We start from the raw sequence: 18,588 nt of genomic DNA on the forward strand, positions 1-18,588 counted from the left end.
CCTCACACATGCTAGAAAAATGACATATTTGAATTTTTAAAAAATTATGTTAGACTGCCCTTATGAATCAGACCTTCCAGAGTAAGGTTTCTGCATGAGATTGTTAGGCCAAGAAAGAAGACATTAACCAAGGACAAATTGGTATGTAATGAATGAAAGTCCCCCAAAGACAGAAAAGGGACTTTTAGAAAAAAAATGGCACTACTGAGAGATACTGTTATTTATTTATTTACTGTATTTGGCTACTGTTTCCAATCTCAGTTGCGATTCCCACCCTTCCTGTGTCCCTTGAGCTGAGCAGGCACTTCCTGTCCCATTGGAAATGAAAGTTAGAGATTGGGGGTGGCTGTGTACATGCGTATTTACTCTGCAGAATTCGAGCACCGTCTGTTGCATTATCATAGCAAAAAAGAGGCAGGAAAACCAGACTAGAGCCCAGGACTTCATTTGAGGGAGGGTGTGGGCTTCATGCTTATACAAAGCAGCCAGGGTTAATTTTTGTCTGGAGAATACTTGTGATGGCAGCAAGATGACCTTATGAAGGGATTTGCAATTTCTCATACTATATCCCTGTTCCACTTGTAGGAGCAGGGTTTCTGGGTATCATTCTTAAGGTTTTGGTTTTCTGCAAGTTTCTTTTCTTACTAAGATACTCCTTCAAGGGCATTTCTTTATAACTACTAGAGGTGAGTGTTGTTGTTATGACGTTGGGTTCTTGATTCTTTTTTTTTGGGTACCGGGGATCGAACTCAGGACCTCGCGCTTTCGAGGCAGGCACCAGAACCACTGAGCTAAATCCCTCAGCCCTTCTTGATTCTTAAATTATGTTTTTTCTAAGGAATTTTATGTGTTTTTTTTTCTCTGTGAAGCATGTGCTTTTCAAACATACATACATATATATATATATATATTTTTTTTTTTTTTTTTTTTCCCCCCCATCTCAGAGACAACTTGAAGCAGACATCTCAATTCTTCGAACCTCAGTTTGGACATAAATTCCAGGTTTGGTGAGTTTCTATACTTGTTTCAGCTTTATGGATCTTGAAAACTGGGAAATAGTAGAATAAAGAGTCAAATAACAAAGCTTCCAACTTTTAAAGAAATCGTAGGCCTGAGGTCCCTTGTAGTCTAATAATGCCTTGTTAAGCATAAACTCCTTCCTGGAAGCATCTGGAATAGGAGTGCCAGACATCAGTGTGACCTGGGAGAAAGATAGCTGAGGATCTGAAATTAGTTATTTCCTATACTCTTTTATTTTCTCTGTTCTTTGGTGCCTTCTGTTACTTTTTAGTTCATTAGGACCACCTAATAAGCTGTGATAGTGGCACATACCTGTAATTCCAGTACTCTGAGAGGCAGAAGCAGGAGGATCCCAAGTTCGAGCCCAGCTTGGGTAACAGTGAAGTCTTGTCTCAAAATTTTGAAGGGCTGTGGATATACCTCAGTGCAAAGGCAGCTCTGGGTTCAGGTTCAGTTTGTGTGTGTGTGTGTGTGTGTGTGTGTGTGTATTCATACCCTAAATATAAAATAGGGAAGCCTTGAGCTCATTTTACACACTCTACCTCAGAATGGCTTTCTTCATATCCTCTTTAAAGCAGTGTTTCAGTGGTCCCTTTAATATAAACTTGAAATGTTATAGCTGAGATCTAAGGGAAGAGGTAAAACTTCATTATTTTTCTCATGAGAATCAGAACTTGTTCATAGAAGAAAGGATATGAGTTTGAAAAGGGTTAGACCTAAGAACTCTTCTTTCTAGCTGTAACTACTGAGCCTATGGAAAACGAACAAAACCTCGGGCATTAGGACCCAGTGGAGGTGCCTCTTTGAGCCGTTCAGACTCTGGGTTAACTTCTCAGTGACGTAGAGGAGCTGCCCCAGCTCATTCTTACCCACAGGCCCCCTCCCGTCTCTCTCTCTCCTGCTCCTTTCTCCCTCTCTCCTCTCCCCTCCCTCCCTCTTTTCCTCCCTCCCTTTCTCCCTCTCTCCCTCTCCCTTCCTCTTTCCCCCTCCCTTTCCTTCTCCCTCTCCTCTCTCTCAGCTTCCTAACATTAAAGAGAAAATGCTGCTATCAGTGACTTCCAGGCCTGGGATTTCGACTTTTGGCTATAACAAGAACAACAAGAAGGTAGAGAAACGCGCTTTTGGGGGAATCCAGCTACTTCCTTTTCTGGGGATCCGGGAGTGCCCTTGGTTTTCAAATTCTCCTTTAAGAGGGGAACCAGATTCCTCTCTCTTCCTCCTGTCTCAGTGCAGTCTCCCTTTTCACCACTTCTTTTGGTGCTTTCTCTCACCTGGTTGTGGAGTTAAAGGAATTTACAGTCTCCTTTTGTGAGGCTGGAGAAAGCAGGGGAATTAAAAACAAATCAAACTTGAGTTTGTTATCCTTTGAAATGAAGTTAGTTAGACTTCCTGCTGATGTACTGATCTCCATGGGGATAGTATATCATCTCTGACCCTGTCTCCTGGCCCACCCCCAAAGGTTATTTTGTCTTTTTCATTAACTGCTTGCATTCTTCCATACCCTTCCTTCCTTCCTATCCATACCACCAACCACCAGATAGCTGAAATCACAGGGAGTCAGTGAAAGCTCGCAGATCCTCAAGACCTGGGTGTGCTCTTCAGGACTGAGCACACCCTGTCTAGCCTTGAGAGATGACACACTTGGGGTTAAGGCAGAAAGCTTTGTGGTTCTTTGGGTCTTGAGTTGAGCTGATACTTGGAGCTCTGCAGACAGCCAGGCTTAGCAGGGATCCTTGGAGTCTTCCTGACTAACCCATGGCTGCCAGAGAGTTGTACTATGGTGGGGCACATAGACAGTCTACGGAGAGATGGACAGTCCTGTCCCCATTCACTGAGGGTTATCTGTGGAAGATTTTTGGCATTTCAGGACACACAATCCCGATGAAGGAGAACTTCGTGCTGTAGCATGAGGACTCTATTCACTCTCTGGATATTGTAGCTGTTCTTTGAAGAAAAAACATGTTACAGATATTTAGGGACTTTTTGCTTATGTAATGGAATGTTAGAGGGTAGGGAAAGAGTCCTGCCACTTTCCCGTGTACCTAAAGAGACCATTACAGGTAGATTTAAGTACAAGCATCTGACCAGGGCAGTGGGTGAATGTGTATAGACCCACAACACTAGTGTTAGTTTATGGATGTTAGCTTGTGTGCTATTCATTCTATAGCCTTAAGAACTAAAGATTCATATATATTTGTTGGTTATTAATATATGTATATATGTACTTACACTAATATCCCCATTAAATATAATGTATATATTATTACATTATATATTATGTATGTATATTTGAAAGAGGACTATTTGATCTCTCTTTACTCTTCAAATCTAGGTAGTACTGCACCATATAGGTTCCCTTCCTTATTGTTTCCCTCCAGCTTTCTCAGGTCACCCAGAACCCATTAAAATAAAGTAAAATGAATCCCCCAAATTAATTTTTCCCTATTTTGGGGTTTCATATATTTGAAGATACCTAAAAGTCTCTTTTCTCAGCTTTCTACTCCCTCTCCTCTCTCAGTATGGGAAACATTTAACCAACTTCTAAATCTAGTGTGGTATCAGATGAATGGTGTGGCTATAGATTTGGATTCAAATCTCATATCTTTTCCTCATAACTTGTAAGGTTTGAGAAGCAATTCTGGAAACACTGGGAGCAGTAGGTAGGGTAGGAGAGGAAGTAGATATATAAGTACATATTAAGAATTCTTTGGGTTCTTACAGGTCAGTGTTACATCTCAGGATGCTGTGTATATGCATCACTCTGTGGTTGTGTATGTGACCCCCATGTGTACACAGAGGCTGTGAATGTTGGGTGTATTTAAACAAATGCATTATCGCAGTGTTCTTTGTCTTGACATTGACATATAGGACTTAATATATTTGTTTCTCTGGAGAAGAGTATTTTGAATGTGATTACTTATGTAATTTGTGCATTTTTTTACCTAAGGCTAAAATTTTAAAATGACTTCTGTTAGTTTTTAGTGATAAATGTAAGACATAGCCGTTTTTAAATTAAGCATAAAGAAGTTTAGAAAATGAAATTCCCTTTGTGTTCTGTAGTTCTTTACTCAGATCCCACTCCTCAAGGACAATGACTAGTAGTAATTTTGTACATATGCCCTTACAACTTTTTTTAAAATGCCGAGATGGAGTTTTAATTTTAACAGTAGCTAATTTACCATTTCTATTGTGATCTCAGTTTCGGCCTCCCAGCAATTTCTTGACTTAGCAAGACTGTGCTTTAAAATTAAAAATAAAAAGGGCTGGGGAAATAGCTCAGTGTGAAGGCCGCTGTTCAGTCCCTAGAAACAAACACACACACACACACACACACACACACACGCAGAAAAAGAAAAGATCTCAGTTTCTCAAGCACAATAAGTCTATGTAATAAAGTTCTTGGACCTGTCCAAAATGTTTAAAAAATGGAAATAGAGCTGGAGGTGTAGCTTAGTGGTAGAGCCCTGGCTTAGTATGTACTGGACTGTAGATTCAATCCCCAGCATCATCTTTCCCCTTAGGGGGAAACTAAAATAAAACATAATCAACTTATAAATATCTGCTGCTTTCTTTAAGTAAAGAGAATTTTTACTTCAAAATTTACTGTTGGCTGTAGTCATCACCTCTAGTTTGTGGGATAAAAAATAATTGCTGGTGACATCTGTTTGAAAAACTGTACTCCACTGTTGTGACTTGCTTATATTAAAGTATATTAATTTTATTTAGTTGACTTTAAAAAATAGGAGTGTTTCACTTTGTTATTTGTTTTTTTTTTGGTACCGGAGATTGAACTCGGGTCCTTGAACTTGCGCAGCAGGCAGTGAAACCACTGAGCTAAATCCCCGGCCCTAACTTTGAAACATACTTATATACTTCATGTCTGGGGAAAGATGCTTCCTGAGAAGTTTATGATGATCCTAGTTTTCTATTTCACTTTTTGGCTGGTGATAAATATAGGAATGCAGTCAACAAATGTATAATGCCTAATAAAGACAGATTCTTCCTTGGGATGTAGTGTTAAATTTCCATTCACTTCTTTGGAATTAAAATAGTTACAGAAGAGGGAAATGTGGGTTTGAAAAAGGAATTCTGCACAATAATTTAATGTACTTCTAAAAAACCTTAGTTCTAATGGCCTTCAGTTACTCTTGGTTAATAAAAAGGCTGAAGCAGAAAGATTAGTTCTATGGTCTCAACTCTGTTTCTGAAATGTTTGGAGGAATTGCCTCCGTAGTGAGATTGGAGTGTAGGTAAGACTGAAAGAGGAAACGTTTGGGACTAAAAAGGAATTTCATGCTTGGAAAGGGCCTTCCCATGCCTCCCCTGACATCATCTCCCTGGCATGTGTTATTACAGTTTTAACTCCTCATAGCATCAACAACCATTTCCTTTGGAAAAAAGAAAAGGGGCTGAGTTTAACTTGGGAGAGTTTGTCTTTCCCACCTATTTTGCATAGATTTCCATTTTTTCTTGCCGTTAATATATTGAAGGCCTGTGTGGGGGCTGGAGGCAGTGATGAAAGTAGGACTGACCAATAGGTACCTCCAGATCCTCACTCTTTGAGAAGCTTCAGTTACCTAAGATTGTCAAAAGTGTTTACTTAGGAAAGAAGAGTGTAGGAGATAACACTATAATCATTCATACATATGAGAGAATTTTCTCTCTATATTTATTACGCTATCTAGCTTCCAGCAAATCTGATGTAAACTGAATACTAAGAACATTTAAGTCTAAAATCTCTTCCTGGGGCAGCATTTTTTTTTTTTTTTTTTTAGATGAGATCCCACTATGTTGCCCAGGCTGGCCTTGAATTCCCAAACTCAAGGGATCCTCTTGCCTCAGCTTCCTGAGTAGCTGGGACTAGAGTCATGGACCACCATCCACAGTTTAGAATAGCACTTAGTTCTGTTATTCGTAAGAAGTTAACTCAAATGGTTGAAGTTTAGTGATAATATATTAACATTGATCCCACCTTTCCATTTTCAGCAGTACAACACTATTTTATGTTCCCAATTTTGACTATATTTTAGGGTTTTTTTCCCCCTAGTACTGGCACTCTACCATTGGGCTACATGCCCAGCCCTTTAATTTTTAAAATTTGAGACAGGGTCTCACTCATTTGCCCATGCTGCCCTCAAACTTTCCATCTTCCTGCCTCAGCCTTCTGAGTAGCTGGGATTATGCAAGTGTGACACTGAACCCAGCCTGTCTTTACTACTATAATAAGCATCCCACATAGTGTCATTGCCTCCTGTTTTTCTAATGCTTACCCCTTGCCCACACATAATTTTATACCTGCTGCAGAACCATCTTTCAGCAGTCTAGAGGCCTAGCACAGATTATTTGTTGTATAAAAACTTTAATGACTATGTATTATCTGCTGAGAATATCTAAATCCCTAGCCCCAAACCCACTGTCTAGCCAGCATTTCCTTATCTTCCCCATTTTACTTCCTGTTGATTCCATTATATTTACTCTGCTCACCAGTTGTATAAACTGCATTTCTCTGGATAGTCTGTTTGTTGGCTTACCTTTTTTTTGAGACAGGGTCTTGCCATGTAGCTCAAGCTGGCCTTGAACTCACTATGTACCCCAGGCTGGCCTTGATCCTGCAATGATCCTCCTGCCTCAGCCTCTCGGATTACTGGGATTGCAGGCATGAACCACCATGCCCAGCTACATTTCTCATTTCATAGGAAAATGTTCAATAAAACAGAAAACAAAACAAAACAAATTAAAAAAAAAACAGGACAGGGTAAAACAGGACAAGGTACAATAATTAGAATAAGTATTATTTGGAATTAAAAGTGAAATGTGCAAACCATAAAATTATATGCTGAAAGATGATGACTGAAGAATAGCCATTGATTTTGTTAGTATATAGGTAGTTGATGATTTTTAAAAAATATTATTTTATTGATACATTTTAGGTATACAATACAATGATTATTCATCTTTGGAAATGTGCACCTTTACATAATCTCTCTTGGTTCTTATTCTTCCCCCTTCCCCTCCCCTCCCTTCAACCCCTCCATCCCTCCCTATTTGCAAAGACTTTGTTTCCATTTTTTCATTTTCTCCTATTAATTCCATTCCCTTCTTTCCTTTCTCCTAGGCAGTTGATGATTTTGACAAGCAGTTTCAGAGGAGTAGGTAGCAAAAATGAGATTGGAATAGCTTGATGAGTAAAAGAAGGTAAGAAAGTACAGATGACTTGTAGAGGCTAATCTACTGAGAACTTCAGTTAAGATGAAGAACAGAACCCAAATTTTAAAATAGGGCGAAAATAAAAATAAAAATAGGGAAAAGATCTAATCTGAGTAGATATTTCTCCAAAGGATTCCATAGGGCAATGAAAAAATACTTAACATCATTAGCGGCTAAGGAAATGCAAATCAAAAACCCAATGAGTTCCCACTTCAGACCCACTAAGATGGCTATAGTAAAAAAAAAAAAAAAGGTAATTGGAACTCTCAAACACTGCTAGTGGCAATGAAAAATGGTACAGCTGCTTCAGAAAACAGTTTGGCAGTTCCTCAAAAAGTTACATGGACCCAGGGATTCTACTCTTAGATATACACCAAGGAGAAATGAAAGCATATGTCCACACAAAAATCTGCACATGAATATTCATAGCAGCTTCATTCATTGCAACTCCAAAGTGGAAACAAACTAAATTTCTATTAACTAATGATTGGAGAAATAAAATATAGAGGGATATTATCAACAGTAAAAAGAAATTGAGTACAGTACTGAGATATGCTACAAAATGAATGAACTTTGAAAATATCCTAGGGCTGGGGATGTAGCTCAGTGGTAGAGCACTTGCCTACCATGTATGAGGCCCAGGGTTGGAGCCTCAATATGGCAAAACAAAAACAAAAATAAAACTTTATAATAGTGAAAGAAGCTGATCATAAAAAACTGCATATTATATTGATTCTACTTATATAAAATGCCCAGAACAGGCAAAGCTATATAGACAGAAATTAGATTAATGGTTGCCTAGGGCACGGATAGGGGAAAAGGTTGGGGAGAAGAGGGGAGTAACTGGTAATGAATATTGAGTTTCTTTTCGGAGTAATGAAAATGTTCTAAAATTGACTGTGGTTATGGTTGGTCAACTTTGTGATTTAAATTTCATTGAATTTATACTTTGCATGAATGGATTGCATGGTACGAATTATGTCTCAGTAAAGTTGTTATGTGCTTACTTTGGCAGCACATATACTAAAATCAGTAAAGTTGTCATAAAAAAAGATGGGGGAACAGAAAAATGAGATAAAAGCTGGAAGAAGATTGAGATAAAAGCTGGGATAGGGCTGGGATTTAATCAGTGGTGCTGTGCCTGCCCGGCAGGCTCAAGGTCCTGAGTTCAATCCCTGGTACTGAAAAAAAAAAAATTGGGGATGGCTGGAATGGTCTTTTTTTTTTTGGTATGGTAGGTAAGCACTCTATCACTGATCTACATCCCCAGCCCTGAGACACTTTTTTTTTTTGGTACGGGGGATCAAACTCCGGTCCTTCCGCTTGCATAGCAGGCGGCAAAACCACTGAGCTAAATCCCCGGCCCCCTGAGACACTTTTTTAAAAGGTAGGAGATATGGTAGCTGAATGCAAAGAGAATCATAACCACTCACCTGATTCTTATTTTCAAAATATATATTCACACCCCCTCCAGTTCCCTGATCTTTTTGTTGTTGCTTGCTTCTGGAACAGCCTTTCTGTTAATTCACTCTTCAACATTCCTCGCAGGCCCTGGGGCTAAGGCATAACTGTGGCCTTTCAAGAACTCAACAGTACTTCCTAGCATGGTGGCCCCACTATGATCCCAGCACTCTGGGAGACTGAGGTAGGAGGATTGAAAGTTAAACCAGCCTGTGCAACTTAGCTACTTATCTCAAAATAATAAAAGGGCTGGGGAGGTTAGCACAGTAGTTCAACTCCAGTATGCAGAAGAAGAAAAAAAAAGAATTCATGGTGCCTGCAGTCAAACTGGACATGATGGTGCATACCTGGGAGGCTGAGGCAGAATGATCTCCCCAGCCAGAGCCCAGTTTAGGCAACTTAACAAAACCCTGTGTAAAAATAAAGAACTGGGCTATAGCTCAGTGTGAAGGTCCTAGATTTAATCCCCAGTACTGAAAAAAAATTCCCCTAATCTCTCCATTTCCCAGTCCCAAAGAGGACTTATTTTCTGAACTCCTATGTTTTGTACATCTTTATAGTGTTTGTATAATTTTGTGTTGTACTAGAATCAAATTATTAATCGTCTTACCTTCATTACTGGAGTGTAAAGTCTCTGTAAGGGTAGAGACAGTGTTATTCAGTTTATTATCTTCCAAAATAGCTAAAATAGCACTGTAAACTTGTCTAGTAGATACTCAAATAATACAAAGCTGGGTGTTGTGGCTCGTGCCTATAATTCTAGCACTCTGGAGGCTAAGCAGGAAGATTGCTAGTTCAAGCTCAACCTGGGCAACTTAGTGACTGAGTGACACTTTGTCTCAAAATAAAAATTAAGGGCTGGGTGTTGAGCTCATTGGTGCCACAACCTGCCTCACAAGTGCAAGGTCTGGAGTTGGATGCCCAGTACCAATAAATAAATAAATAAATAAATAAATAAATAAAAGAAAAATTAAAAGGGCTGGAGATGTAGTTTAGTGTAAAGTGTTGGGTTTAATCCCCAGTACTGTACAAATAAATAAATAAACCTAATAAATATGATTAACATTAAAGTCTAAATCAAGGTTAAGAAAGGAAAGCAACATTGTATTCTTTATAATTCCTGAAAATATGGAGTAAGATAGGTATGAATTTTTAAAAAATTTTATTTTATTGGTACATTTTAGGTATACAATATAATGGCATTCATCTTTGGAAATTTGCACCTTTACATAATCTCTCTTGGTTCTTATTTTTCCCCCTTCCCCTGCCCTTCCTTCAACCCCTCCATCCCTCCCTATTTACAAAGACTTTTTTCCATTTTTTCCTTTTCTTTTATTAATTCCATTCCTTTCTTTCCTTTCCCCTACCCCTCACATTTCCCCTTCCCCTTTGCCCCTTTTCTTCTTATTTCGTATTATCTATTATACCATTTAGTCTTTATTTATGATAGATCTGAATTTAAGTGTAGTTTTTTGCACCGAGGATTTAGCTCAGTGGTGCTGCCGCCTGCCTCCCAAGCACAAGCTCCCAAGTTCGATCCCTGGTGCCAAAAAAAAATTAATTCTAAGTAAATAAATAAATGTAGTTTTGTCATTGGTAATGTTTATAATAATGGCATATCAGCATGTAAACTATTATTTCTCTTATCAAAGAAAACAAAACTTTTATTTTCTTTTTTGCGTTGCTGGGGATTGAACCCAGGGCCTTGGCACATGCTAAGCAAGTACTGTACTACTGAGCTGCATCTCTAACCTCAAAACTTACTCTGGATACCAGTTCTTCCACTGGCAACTGTCCCATTTCTCTTCTTTCCTTTACAGTCAAATATCTTGAAAGAGTTGTTTATTCAAAAGTTGTAAGCTGGGCAAGGTGGCACATGTTTGTAATCCCAGCCCTTGGGAGGCTGCCACGAGAGGATTGATATTTCAAGGCCAGCCTGGACTACATAACAAGAGCCTGTATCCAAAAAAACGAAAAACAAAGTTGTATGTACTTGCTCTTCCTAGTTTTTTTTCTATTATTTTAATATATTATTTAATAAAGATTATTATTATGCTTAGTTATAAAGCATAAGATGAACATCTGTGAACTCATGTTCCAACCAAAGTACTAGAATTATCCCTTTTAAATTACACATAGTTATGAGTTTCTCTCCATCCCATCTATTGCCCCCTTCCATGAGGTAATCACTATCCTACATTTTGTATTTATCATTCGATTGTTTTTTAAAAACATAATTTTAAAGTCATGTTTAAGTCTGGGTTGGTGGCATGTGCCTGTAATCCTCTAATCCCCACATTTGGGAGGCTGAGGGACCAGGCTTGCTATGAGTTCAAGGCCAACCTGGGCTACACAGTGAGACCCTATCACAAACAGACGGTCATGTTTAATTCACCTGTTTTCATTGTTCTAACTGCTTTATATAACTATAAATATAGCTAGGCGTAGTGTGGCATGTGCCTATAATCCTAGCTCTCCAGAGTCTGAGGCATTATGAGTTGGAGGTCAGCCTGGGTTACATAGTGAGACCCTCAAAAAAACAAAAGCAAACAAACAAAAAAACTATAAATGTAGTTATTCACATAAAACATGTAGTTATGTATTATTTCACTTAATTCTTTTAAAATATATTAAATTATCAGGGCCGGGGATTTAGCTCAGTGGTTCCGGCGCCTGCCTTGGAAACACAAGGTCCAGAGTTTGATCCCCGGTACACAGACACACACACACACACACACACACTATATATATATATATATATATATGTAAAATTTTCATTTAATTCTTATAATAACTTCATTATTATCCCCATTTTATAGATGAAAAATTAGTTGCAGGAAGTTTAATAATCACACTGCTTATAGGGGCTCAGATGGGATTTTAATGTCAAATCTATTACCACTGTCAGGTTGTCTTTTTGTTTTGTTTTCATTTATTTTATTTATTTATTTTTTGAGACAAAGTCTCACTTTGTAGTGCAGGCTGGCCTCAATCTCATGATGATCCTCCTGCCTCAGCTTCCCAAGTGCTTCTATTACAGGCATGCACCACCATGCCTGGCATTTTTTTTAAACAGTATTGAGGATTGAACCTATGGCCTTGCATATCTGAGGGAAGCTCTCTATCACTGAGCTCTCTTATTGCAGTAGATACTCTTCTGGATTCTGCCCCCTCCACACACCTTCAGCATTACATTTTATGATTCATTCATGTTGTGCATAATTGTGGTTTAGTTGCTTTTCAGTAAAATATAATATTTCACTTTGGGTTTTTTTGGTACCAGGGATCGAACTCAGACCCTTGCACTTGCGAGGCAGGCAGCGGAACCACTGAGCTAAATCCCCAGCCCAATATTTCACTTTGTAAATATACCATAATTTATCCATTCTCCTGCTGCTGTGGTATATTTCCCATAGGTTCCTGTGTTAGAAGCTTGGTCGCTAGTGTGGCAATGTGGGAGGCAGTAGGACCTTGAAGAAGGGGGAACACGTAGTCTGGGCAACTTAGTGAGACCCTGTAAAATTTTTAAAGTATTCCTCCTTATTTTTCTGACCTCTAAACCCTGTAGTAACCCAAGGCTTAGTCCTTATACCTTTTCTCTGTCTATACTTCTTTCTCCATAATTTTATTATCCTGTCTGATAGTTTGGAATGTCAACTGTATGGTGGCAACTTTAGAATTTTATTTCCAGTTTGGTCATCTATCTGACATCACACTTGACATCTCCATTTATTTATTTATTTATTTATTGGTACTGGGGATCGAACTCATGACCTTCTGCTTCCGAAGCAGGCACAGTGCCACTGAGCTAAATCTCCAGCCTGACATCTCCATTTAGATATTTTAAGGTTAACATATTTAAAACAGATCTCCTGCCTGCTCTCTTCCTCCCCACTCAGCAAAAACTGACCTTCTCATTGCTCATTGTCATCTTCATCTCAGTAAATGGCAACTTCATTCTTCAAGATTTTCAGTCTAAAAACTGTAACATTACCATATCTTTGATTCATCTTTTTCTCCCAGTTTCCTAGCCAATGTCATAATACTGGTGCCTACTCTATTGGACTCTTTATGAATGTCTGGTACATAGTCAGTGATCTTTAAGGTTAAGAGAATTAAAATCACTCATGGAAAATATGATTCCATTATTTTTAACTCCTGTCTGCATTTAAACAAGTTTATAGTTTCTCCTGTCTTAAAACAAAATAAGGGCTGGGGATTTAGCTCAGTGCTTTCATCGCCTGCTCTGCAAGCGCAAGGACCCGAGTTCAATCCCCAGTACCAAAAAAGCCAAAAAAAAAACAGCCGGGGATTTAGCTCAGTGGTTCCACCACCTGCCTTGCCAAGCACAAGGTCCCAAGTTCGATCCCCTGTACCAAAAAAAAAAAGAGGTCTGCTTTGATCCCATGTATCCTGCTGGGGATTGAACTGAGAAACTCGAGCATGTGCTGTCTCACTGAGCTATACCCTCAGCTTCTTTATTTTTCTAAGAGACAGGATCTTCCTGTGTCATCCAGACTATTCTTGACCTCACCATCCTCCTGCCTTAGCATCCTGAGTAGTTGGGCCTATAGGTGTGTGCCACCATGCCCAGCTTTAATTTTTGTTTTTAATTTTGGCAAAATATACATAAAGTAAAACTTACCTAGCCATTTAAGTGTACAGTCGAGTAGAGTTCAGTACATTTACCTTGGGCAACTAATCTCCAGAATTCTCTTCATCTTGCAAGATAGGAACTCTATACCCATTAAACATTTCTCTAGTCTCCCCTTCCTTCAGCCTCTGGCAAACATTGCTCTGCTTTCTGCCTCTGTGAATTTAACTATTCTAAGTACCTTCCTAAGTGGAGTCATACAGTAGTTGTCTTTTCTTAATTGGTATATGTTTGCTATACACAACATTTATGTGTACATTCATTTTGAGGAATTGATACATAGATCATATCATGATCATTTTTGATCCCCTTTTCCACCCCAGTATTTGTATTTTTGTTTCACTTAGCATAGTATGCTTAAATTTCATCCATGTTGCAACATGTCAGAATTCCCTTGCTTTTGCTCAGTGCAGTAGTATATGCTTGTAATCCAGCAATCCCGGCTATTTGCGAGGCTGGGGCAGAAAGCGTACAAGTTTGAGCCCAGCCTGAACAATTTAGTAACTGACCAAGACCTTGTCTCAAAATTTATAAATAAATAAATAAATAAAGGACTGGGGATGTAGCTCAGTGAGAAGACCCTGGGTTCAATACTCTGTACAGTAAATAAATAAATGAATGAATAAATAGCTTGGGTGAGGTGGTGAATGCCTGTAATCCCAGCACTCAGGAGGCTGAAGCAAGAGGATTGTGGTGAGTTTGAGGCCAGCCTTTAACTACAATAGTGAGACCTTTCTAAAAAAAAAAATTTAAAAACGTCAAATCAAAAGAAAAAAAGATGGGATATAAATAAATTTCAGTCCCCAATACTGAAGGAAAAAGAAAAATAAATTCTAGCTCACTTTTATGATAAAAGACTTCCTCAATAATGACATGAATCCTTTAAAAAAAAAAAAAGTAATAGTTGGGGGGGCGGGGATTTAGCTCAGTGGTGCCGCCTGCCTTGCAAGCGCAAGGTCCTGAGTTTGATCCCCAGTAATGCAAAAAACAAACAAAAAATCATTGGACCAAGCTGGGCACAGTAGTGTATGCCTGTAATCCCAGCACTCAGGGAGGCTGAGGCAGGAGGATTGCAAATGTGAGTCCTGCCTGGGCAATTTATTGAGACCCTGTCTCAGAATAAAAAATAGGCCAAGGATGTAGCTCAGTAGTAGAGCACCTCAGGGTTTAATCCCTAGAACCACAAAAGAAAAAACTTGACAATTTTTTTTGGTACCAGGGATTGAACTCAGGACCTTGTGGTTGCAGGGCAGGCACTTGTGCTGCTGAGCTAAATCACTGGCCCACAAATATTTTTTGTCTCTGATGATGTCTTAATCCACTTTCTGTTCCTATAACAAAATTCCTGAGAGTAGGTAAGTTATAAAGAATAGAAAGCCAGACATGGTGGCCCATGCCTGTAATCCTAGCACTCAGGAAGCTTCGACAGGAGGATCACCATGTGTTTAAGCCACCCTGGGCTACATAGTGGATTCAAGGCCAGTCTGAACTGCATAACAAGACCCTGTCTCAGAAAACCAAATCAAACCAAACCAAAACAAAAAACCCTGAATGTAATGGCAAATGCCTATAATCCCAGCATTTGGGAGGCTGAGGCAGGAGGATTGATGTGAGTTCGAGGCCATCCTAAAATACATAGCAAGGCCAAGGATTTAGTTCAGTGGTTCTGCCACCTGCCTCGCAAGCTCAAGGTCCCAAATTCAATCCCCGGTACCAAAAGAAAAAAAAAAAGAAAATACCTAAAATACAAAGCAAGGCCCTGTCTCAAAAACAAAACAAAATAACAACCAAAATAAAAAAAACAAAAAACAAAAATTATTAGATTTTGACAAGGATTGTATCGAATCTATAGATTGCTTTGAGTAGTATTGATTTCTTCACATTAATTTTTCCAATCTAAGAACATGTGATGTCATTTTGTATACTTATGTCTTCTTTAACTTCTTCCTACAGTGTTTTTCAGTTTTCAGAGCACAAGTTTTCACCCTCTTGGGTAACCTTAAGTATTTGAATTTATTTTGATGCTATTGCTAAGTTTTTTAGCTTTACTTAACAAGCAGGTAGCATTTTTACATGCCAGGTACTACTCTAAGTCCTTTACAAAATTTAACTCATTTAAGCCTTCTAAAAACCATGTGAGGTAAATATGGTCATCTCCATTATGCAGAGGGGGATTCTGAGGCACAGGCCAGTAGGTGACTTGCTCAAAGGCCCAGAGCTGGTGCACAGTGCAGCTGGTGTCTGCCAGTCAGCTCATGGTGTTGCCTTTCTGTGCACTTTTCGCTTCCCTCAAACTTCCTGACAAGTGTGCATCTCTTAGGGCATCCGAACAGGTCAGAAACCTATGATTTCACTTTTAGAAATTGGAGGCCTCTCTTCTAGAGATCCCTAACTCCCGGCCCTACTTTGGACTTGTCGCATTCTGCATAGCTGTGGCTGAGGATCTGCCTTCACCCTGTCCCAGGGATTTTCTTGCCTCTTCTCTGGGTTGGATCCTTGGTTCTCAAGCCATCCTCTTTGTGTTTAACTGTCTAGTTGTGGTTGTATGAGACAAAGTGCAAGGGAAAGAATTTTTTGATAACTTGTAAGTCTGAAAATGTTTAATCTATTCCAACATGTAACTAACTGGATGTATAATTATCAGTTAAAGAGTATTTTTTCTCAGAATTTGGAAAGCATTGCTCCATAGTACTCTGATTTCCAGTATTGTTGAGCTGATTAATGCCATTTTGATTCCTGATCCTTTGTTAGAGACTTACCTTTCTTCTTTCCTTTGTAAGGGTTTTAGGATCTCATCTTTCTCCAGGCAAGGTTGCCCATGCCTGTGATCCCAGCACTCAAAAGACTGAGGTAGGAGGGATGCTGTGAGTTTGAAGCCAGCCTGAGATACAAAACAAGACCCTCTTTTATGTATGTATGTATTTTTGGTTTTTTTGTTTTGTTTTGTTTTGGTACTCGGGATCGAACTGGGGTCCTTGTGCTTGCTAGGCAGGCGGCGGAACCACTGAGCTAAATCCCTGGCCCTATTTTTGGTTTTTTTGAGACAGGGTCTTGCTATGTAGTTCAGGCTGGCCTTGAACTCACTATGTAGCCCAGGCTTGCATTGAACTCCTGGCCATCCTCCTGCCTCAGCCTCCTAAGTGCTAGGATTATAGGTATGCACCACCATGCCCAGCCAAGACCCTCTTTTGAAAAAAAAAAAAAGGATCTTATCTCTCTTTTTTTTTCCCCCAGTACTGGAAATTGAACTCACCTTGCACTTGCCAGGCAGGCATGGTGCCACTGAACTAAATCCCCAGCCCAAAAGGATCTTATCTTTATACTAGTGTTAAAAAATTTCAGGAGTAGGCACCTTGTGTGGGTCTTTTCTTCTTTATTTAGGGTTGGATACTCCTTTCAACCTGCATCCTTTGGTTGTGATACTTTATTTGCTGTAATTTATTCCTTTCATTTTCTGAATTTTGTTTCTGAAGTCCCAGACCAGTCTTTTTCTTAAATTTTATTTTTCTTGCTTTGTTTTTCATTTTTTGATACAGAGTCTTGCTTTGTAGCCCAGCCTGGTCTCAAACTGCTGGTGATCCTCCTGCCTCAGCCTCCTGGGTGCTAGGATTACAGGCATGTACCATCACCCTGGCTCTTTCCAGTTTCAAGATTTTTGGTTGTTTTTTTTTAAACTTTTAGTCTTATTTTAAGTCTTCTGTGTATCTTATAGTACTTCTGTTGACTTTTTCTCCCCCCAGTACCGGGGATTGAACTGAGGACCTTGTGCTTGCAAGGCAGGCATGGTGCCACTGAGCTAAATCCCCAGCCCTATTGATATATTTTATATGTTACATTTTTTTTTTCTTCAAGAGTGCTGGGTTGTTGTTTTTTCCTGTTGAGTTTGTTTTTTGGTTTTCTATTTGTTTGGTTTAGTCTCTGACTTCAAAGGTTTTCCTTTAATGTCTCAGGATTTGGGGCTAAGTAGAAGACATTAACCAGATGGAAGCCCTGTTGGCACAGGAAGATCTTACCAAGTAGGGTCCTTCACTGTAACCAAGCTGAAGTGCAGGGCTTGCCCTGAATGTCATTGTTTATGGCCTGTTTCTTTTGGACTGGTTAGTTTCCCAGGGAGAAACCCCTCACTCTCCTAGGAGGGTTAGGTCCGGAGAACTGGCTAGGAATGTTACTTAATCCCCATGGATTTGGTTTTATATTCATTCCCATCCAGCTGTGCCTGGTGACTGAATCCAGTCCCCCTGCTGCATCTTCTCCAAAGTGGTTTCTTCTGGGGAAGAGGTAGAAGTGGATAGTGGAAACCTGTGACATGAATACTCCTGTCTTTTTTGATCCTATACCTGGTGCCTCCAATTTCTGAGCCTTTGTGGAATTTTAGAAAAGAATCATCTTTCTCCTTGCTGCTGTTGTTGTTTTACTGTTAGCGCTTAGGTTTCTTTGCTCTTTTAAGTCTTATATCACTGATCTATCTGAAGTTCAGCTTCTAAAATGTTGGCATCTGTTGTCTATTCTCTTTGTCTTTGGAGGTTTATGTCTTTTTTTTTCCTGGTGGTATTGGGATTGAACGCAACGCCTTCATCCAGAGCTACATCCCAGCCCTTTTAAAATTTATTTTGAGATAGAGTCTCACTAAGATGTGAAGTTGCCCAGACTGGGCTTGAACTTGAGATCCTCCTGTCTCAGCCTTCAGGTGTGTGGATCACAGGTATGTGCCACTGCACTGTTTATATCTTTTTATACCTTTTGATTTGTTTTTGGTACCGGGGATTGAACTCAGGTCCTTGCGCTTGCACAGCAGGCGGCGAAACCACTGAGCTAAATCCCTGGCCCTTAATTTTTTTTTGTTTTGTTTTGATTTTTATACCTTTATAATAATTTTAGTAGGATTTGAGAGGCTTTATTTGTATATATTCTTTTCAAAATCTTCTACTCCCTTTTTGTTTTGTTTTGCTTTGTCTTTTGTATATTTGGAGATTTTATTTATTTATTTATTTGTTTTTGAGATAAGGTCTCACTGTGTACTCCAGGTTAGTCTCAAACTCACAATCCTGCCTCAGCCTCCTGAGTGCAGGAATTACAGGTGTGAACCATTATACCTTGCTTGATCCTCTAATCTGGTTTTTGTCCTCACTATCCTCCTAAAATAGGTGTGGGCTGTGTGTGTGTGTGTGTGTGTGTCGTACTGGAGATTGAACCTAGGGTCTTTCAACTGAGCTGCATCCCCAGGGCTTTTTAACTTAGATGGGACT

General features: G+C 39.3%; 1 protein-coding gene across 6 annotated transcripts in view; it reads left to right on the forward strand.

Moving 5' to 3' along the window:
• The first annotated feature begins 391 nt into the window (after positions 1-391).
• The window catches only part of Rbms2 (RNA binding motif single stranded interacting protein 2), a 77,244-nt gene continuing 59,047 nt past the window's right edge, over positions 392-18,588 (forward strand). For 2 of the 6 annotated variants that reach the window (XM_013078269.3, XM_004861284.3), the window contains exon 1: positions 1,831-2,125. In XM_013078269.3, coding sequence (XP_012933723.1) covers positions 2,060-2,125 — 66 coding nt within the window. In that variant the 5' untranslated portion in view covers positions 1,831-2,059. Of the gene's footprint in view, positions 687-944; positions 1,008-1,830; positions 2,126-7,135; positions 7,216-8,775; positions 8,873-10,508; positions 10,674-18,588 lie in introns of those variants that run through there. The other 4 variants (XM_087192161.1, XM_021241464.2, XM_087192163.1 and 1 more) reach the window with 4 other exon arrangements.

This window comes from Heterocephalus glaber, unplaced genomic scaffold (genome assembly GCF_053883595.1).
Source record: "Heterocephalus glaber isolate CG9 unplaced genomic scaffold, H.glaber_assembly_v1.0 deba00001569, whole genome shotgun sequence".
NCBI classification, from domain to species: domain Eukaryota; kingdom Metazoa; phylum Chordata; class Mammalia; order Rodentia; family Bathyergidae; genus Heterocephalus; species Heterocephalus glaber.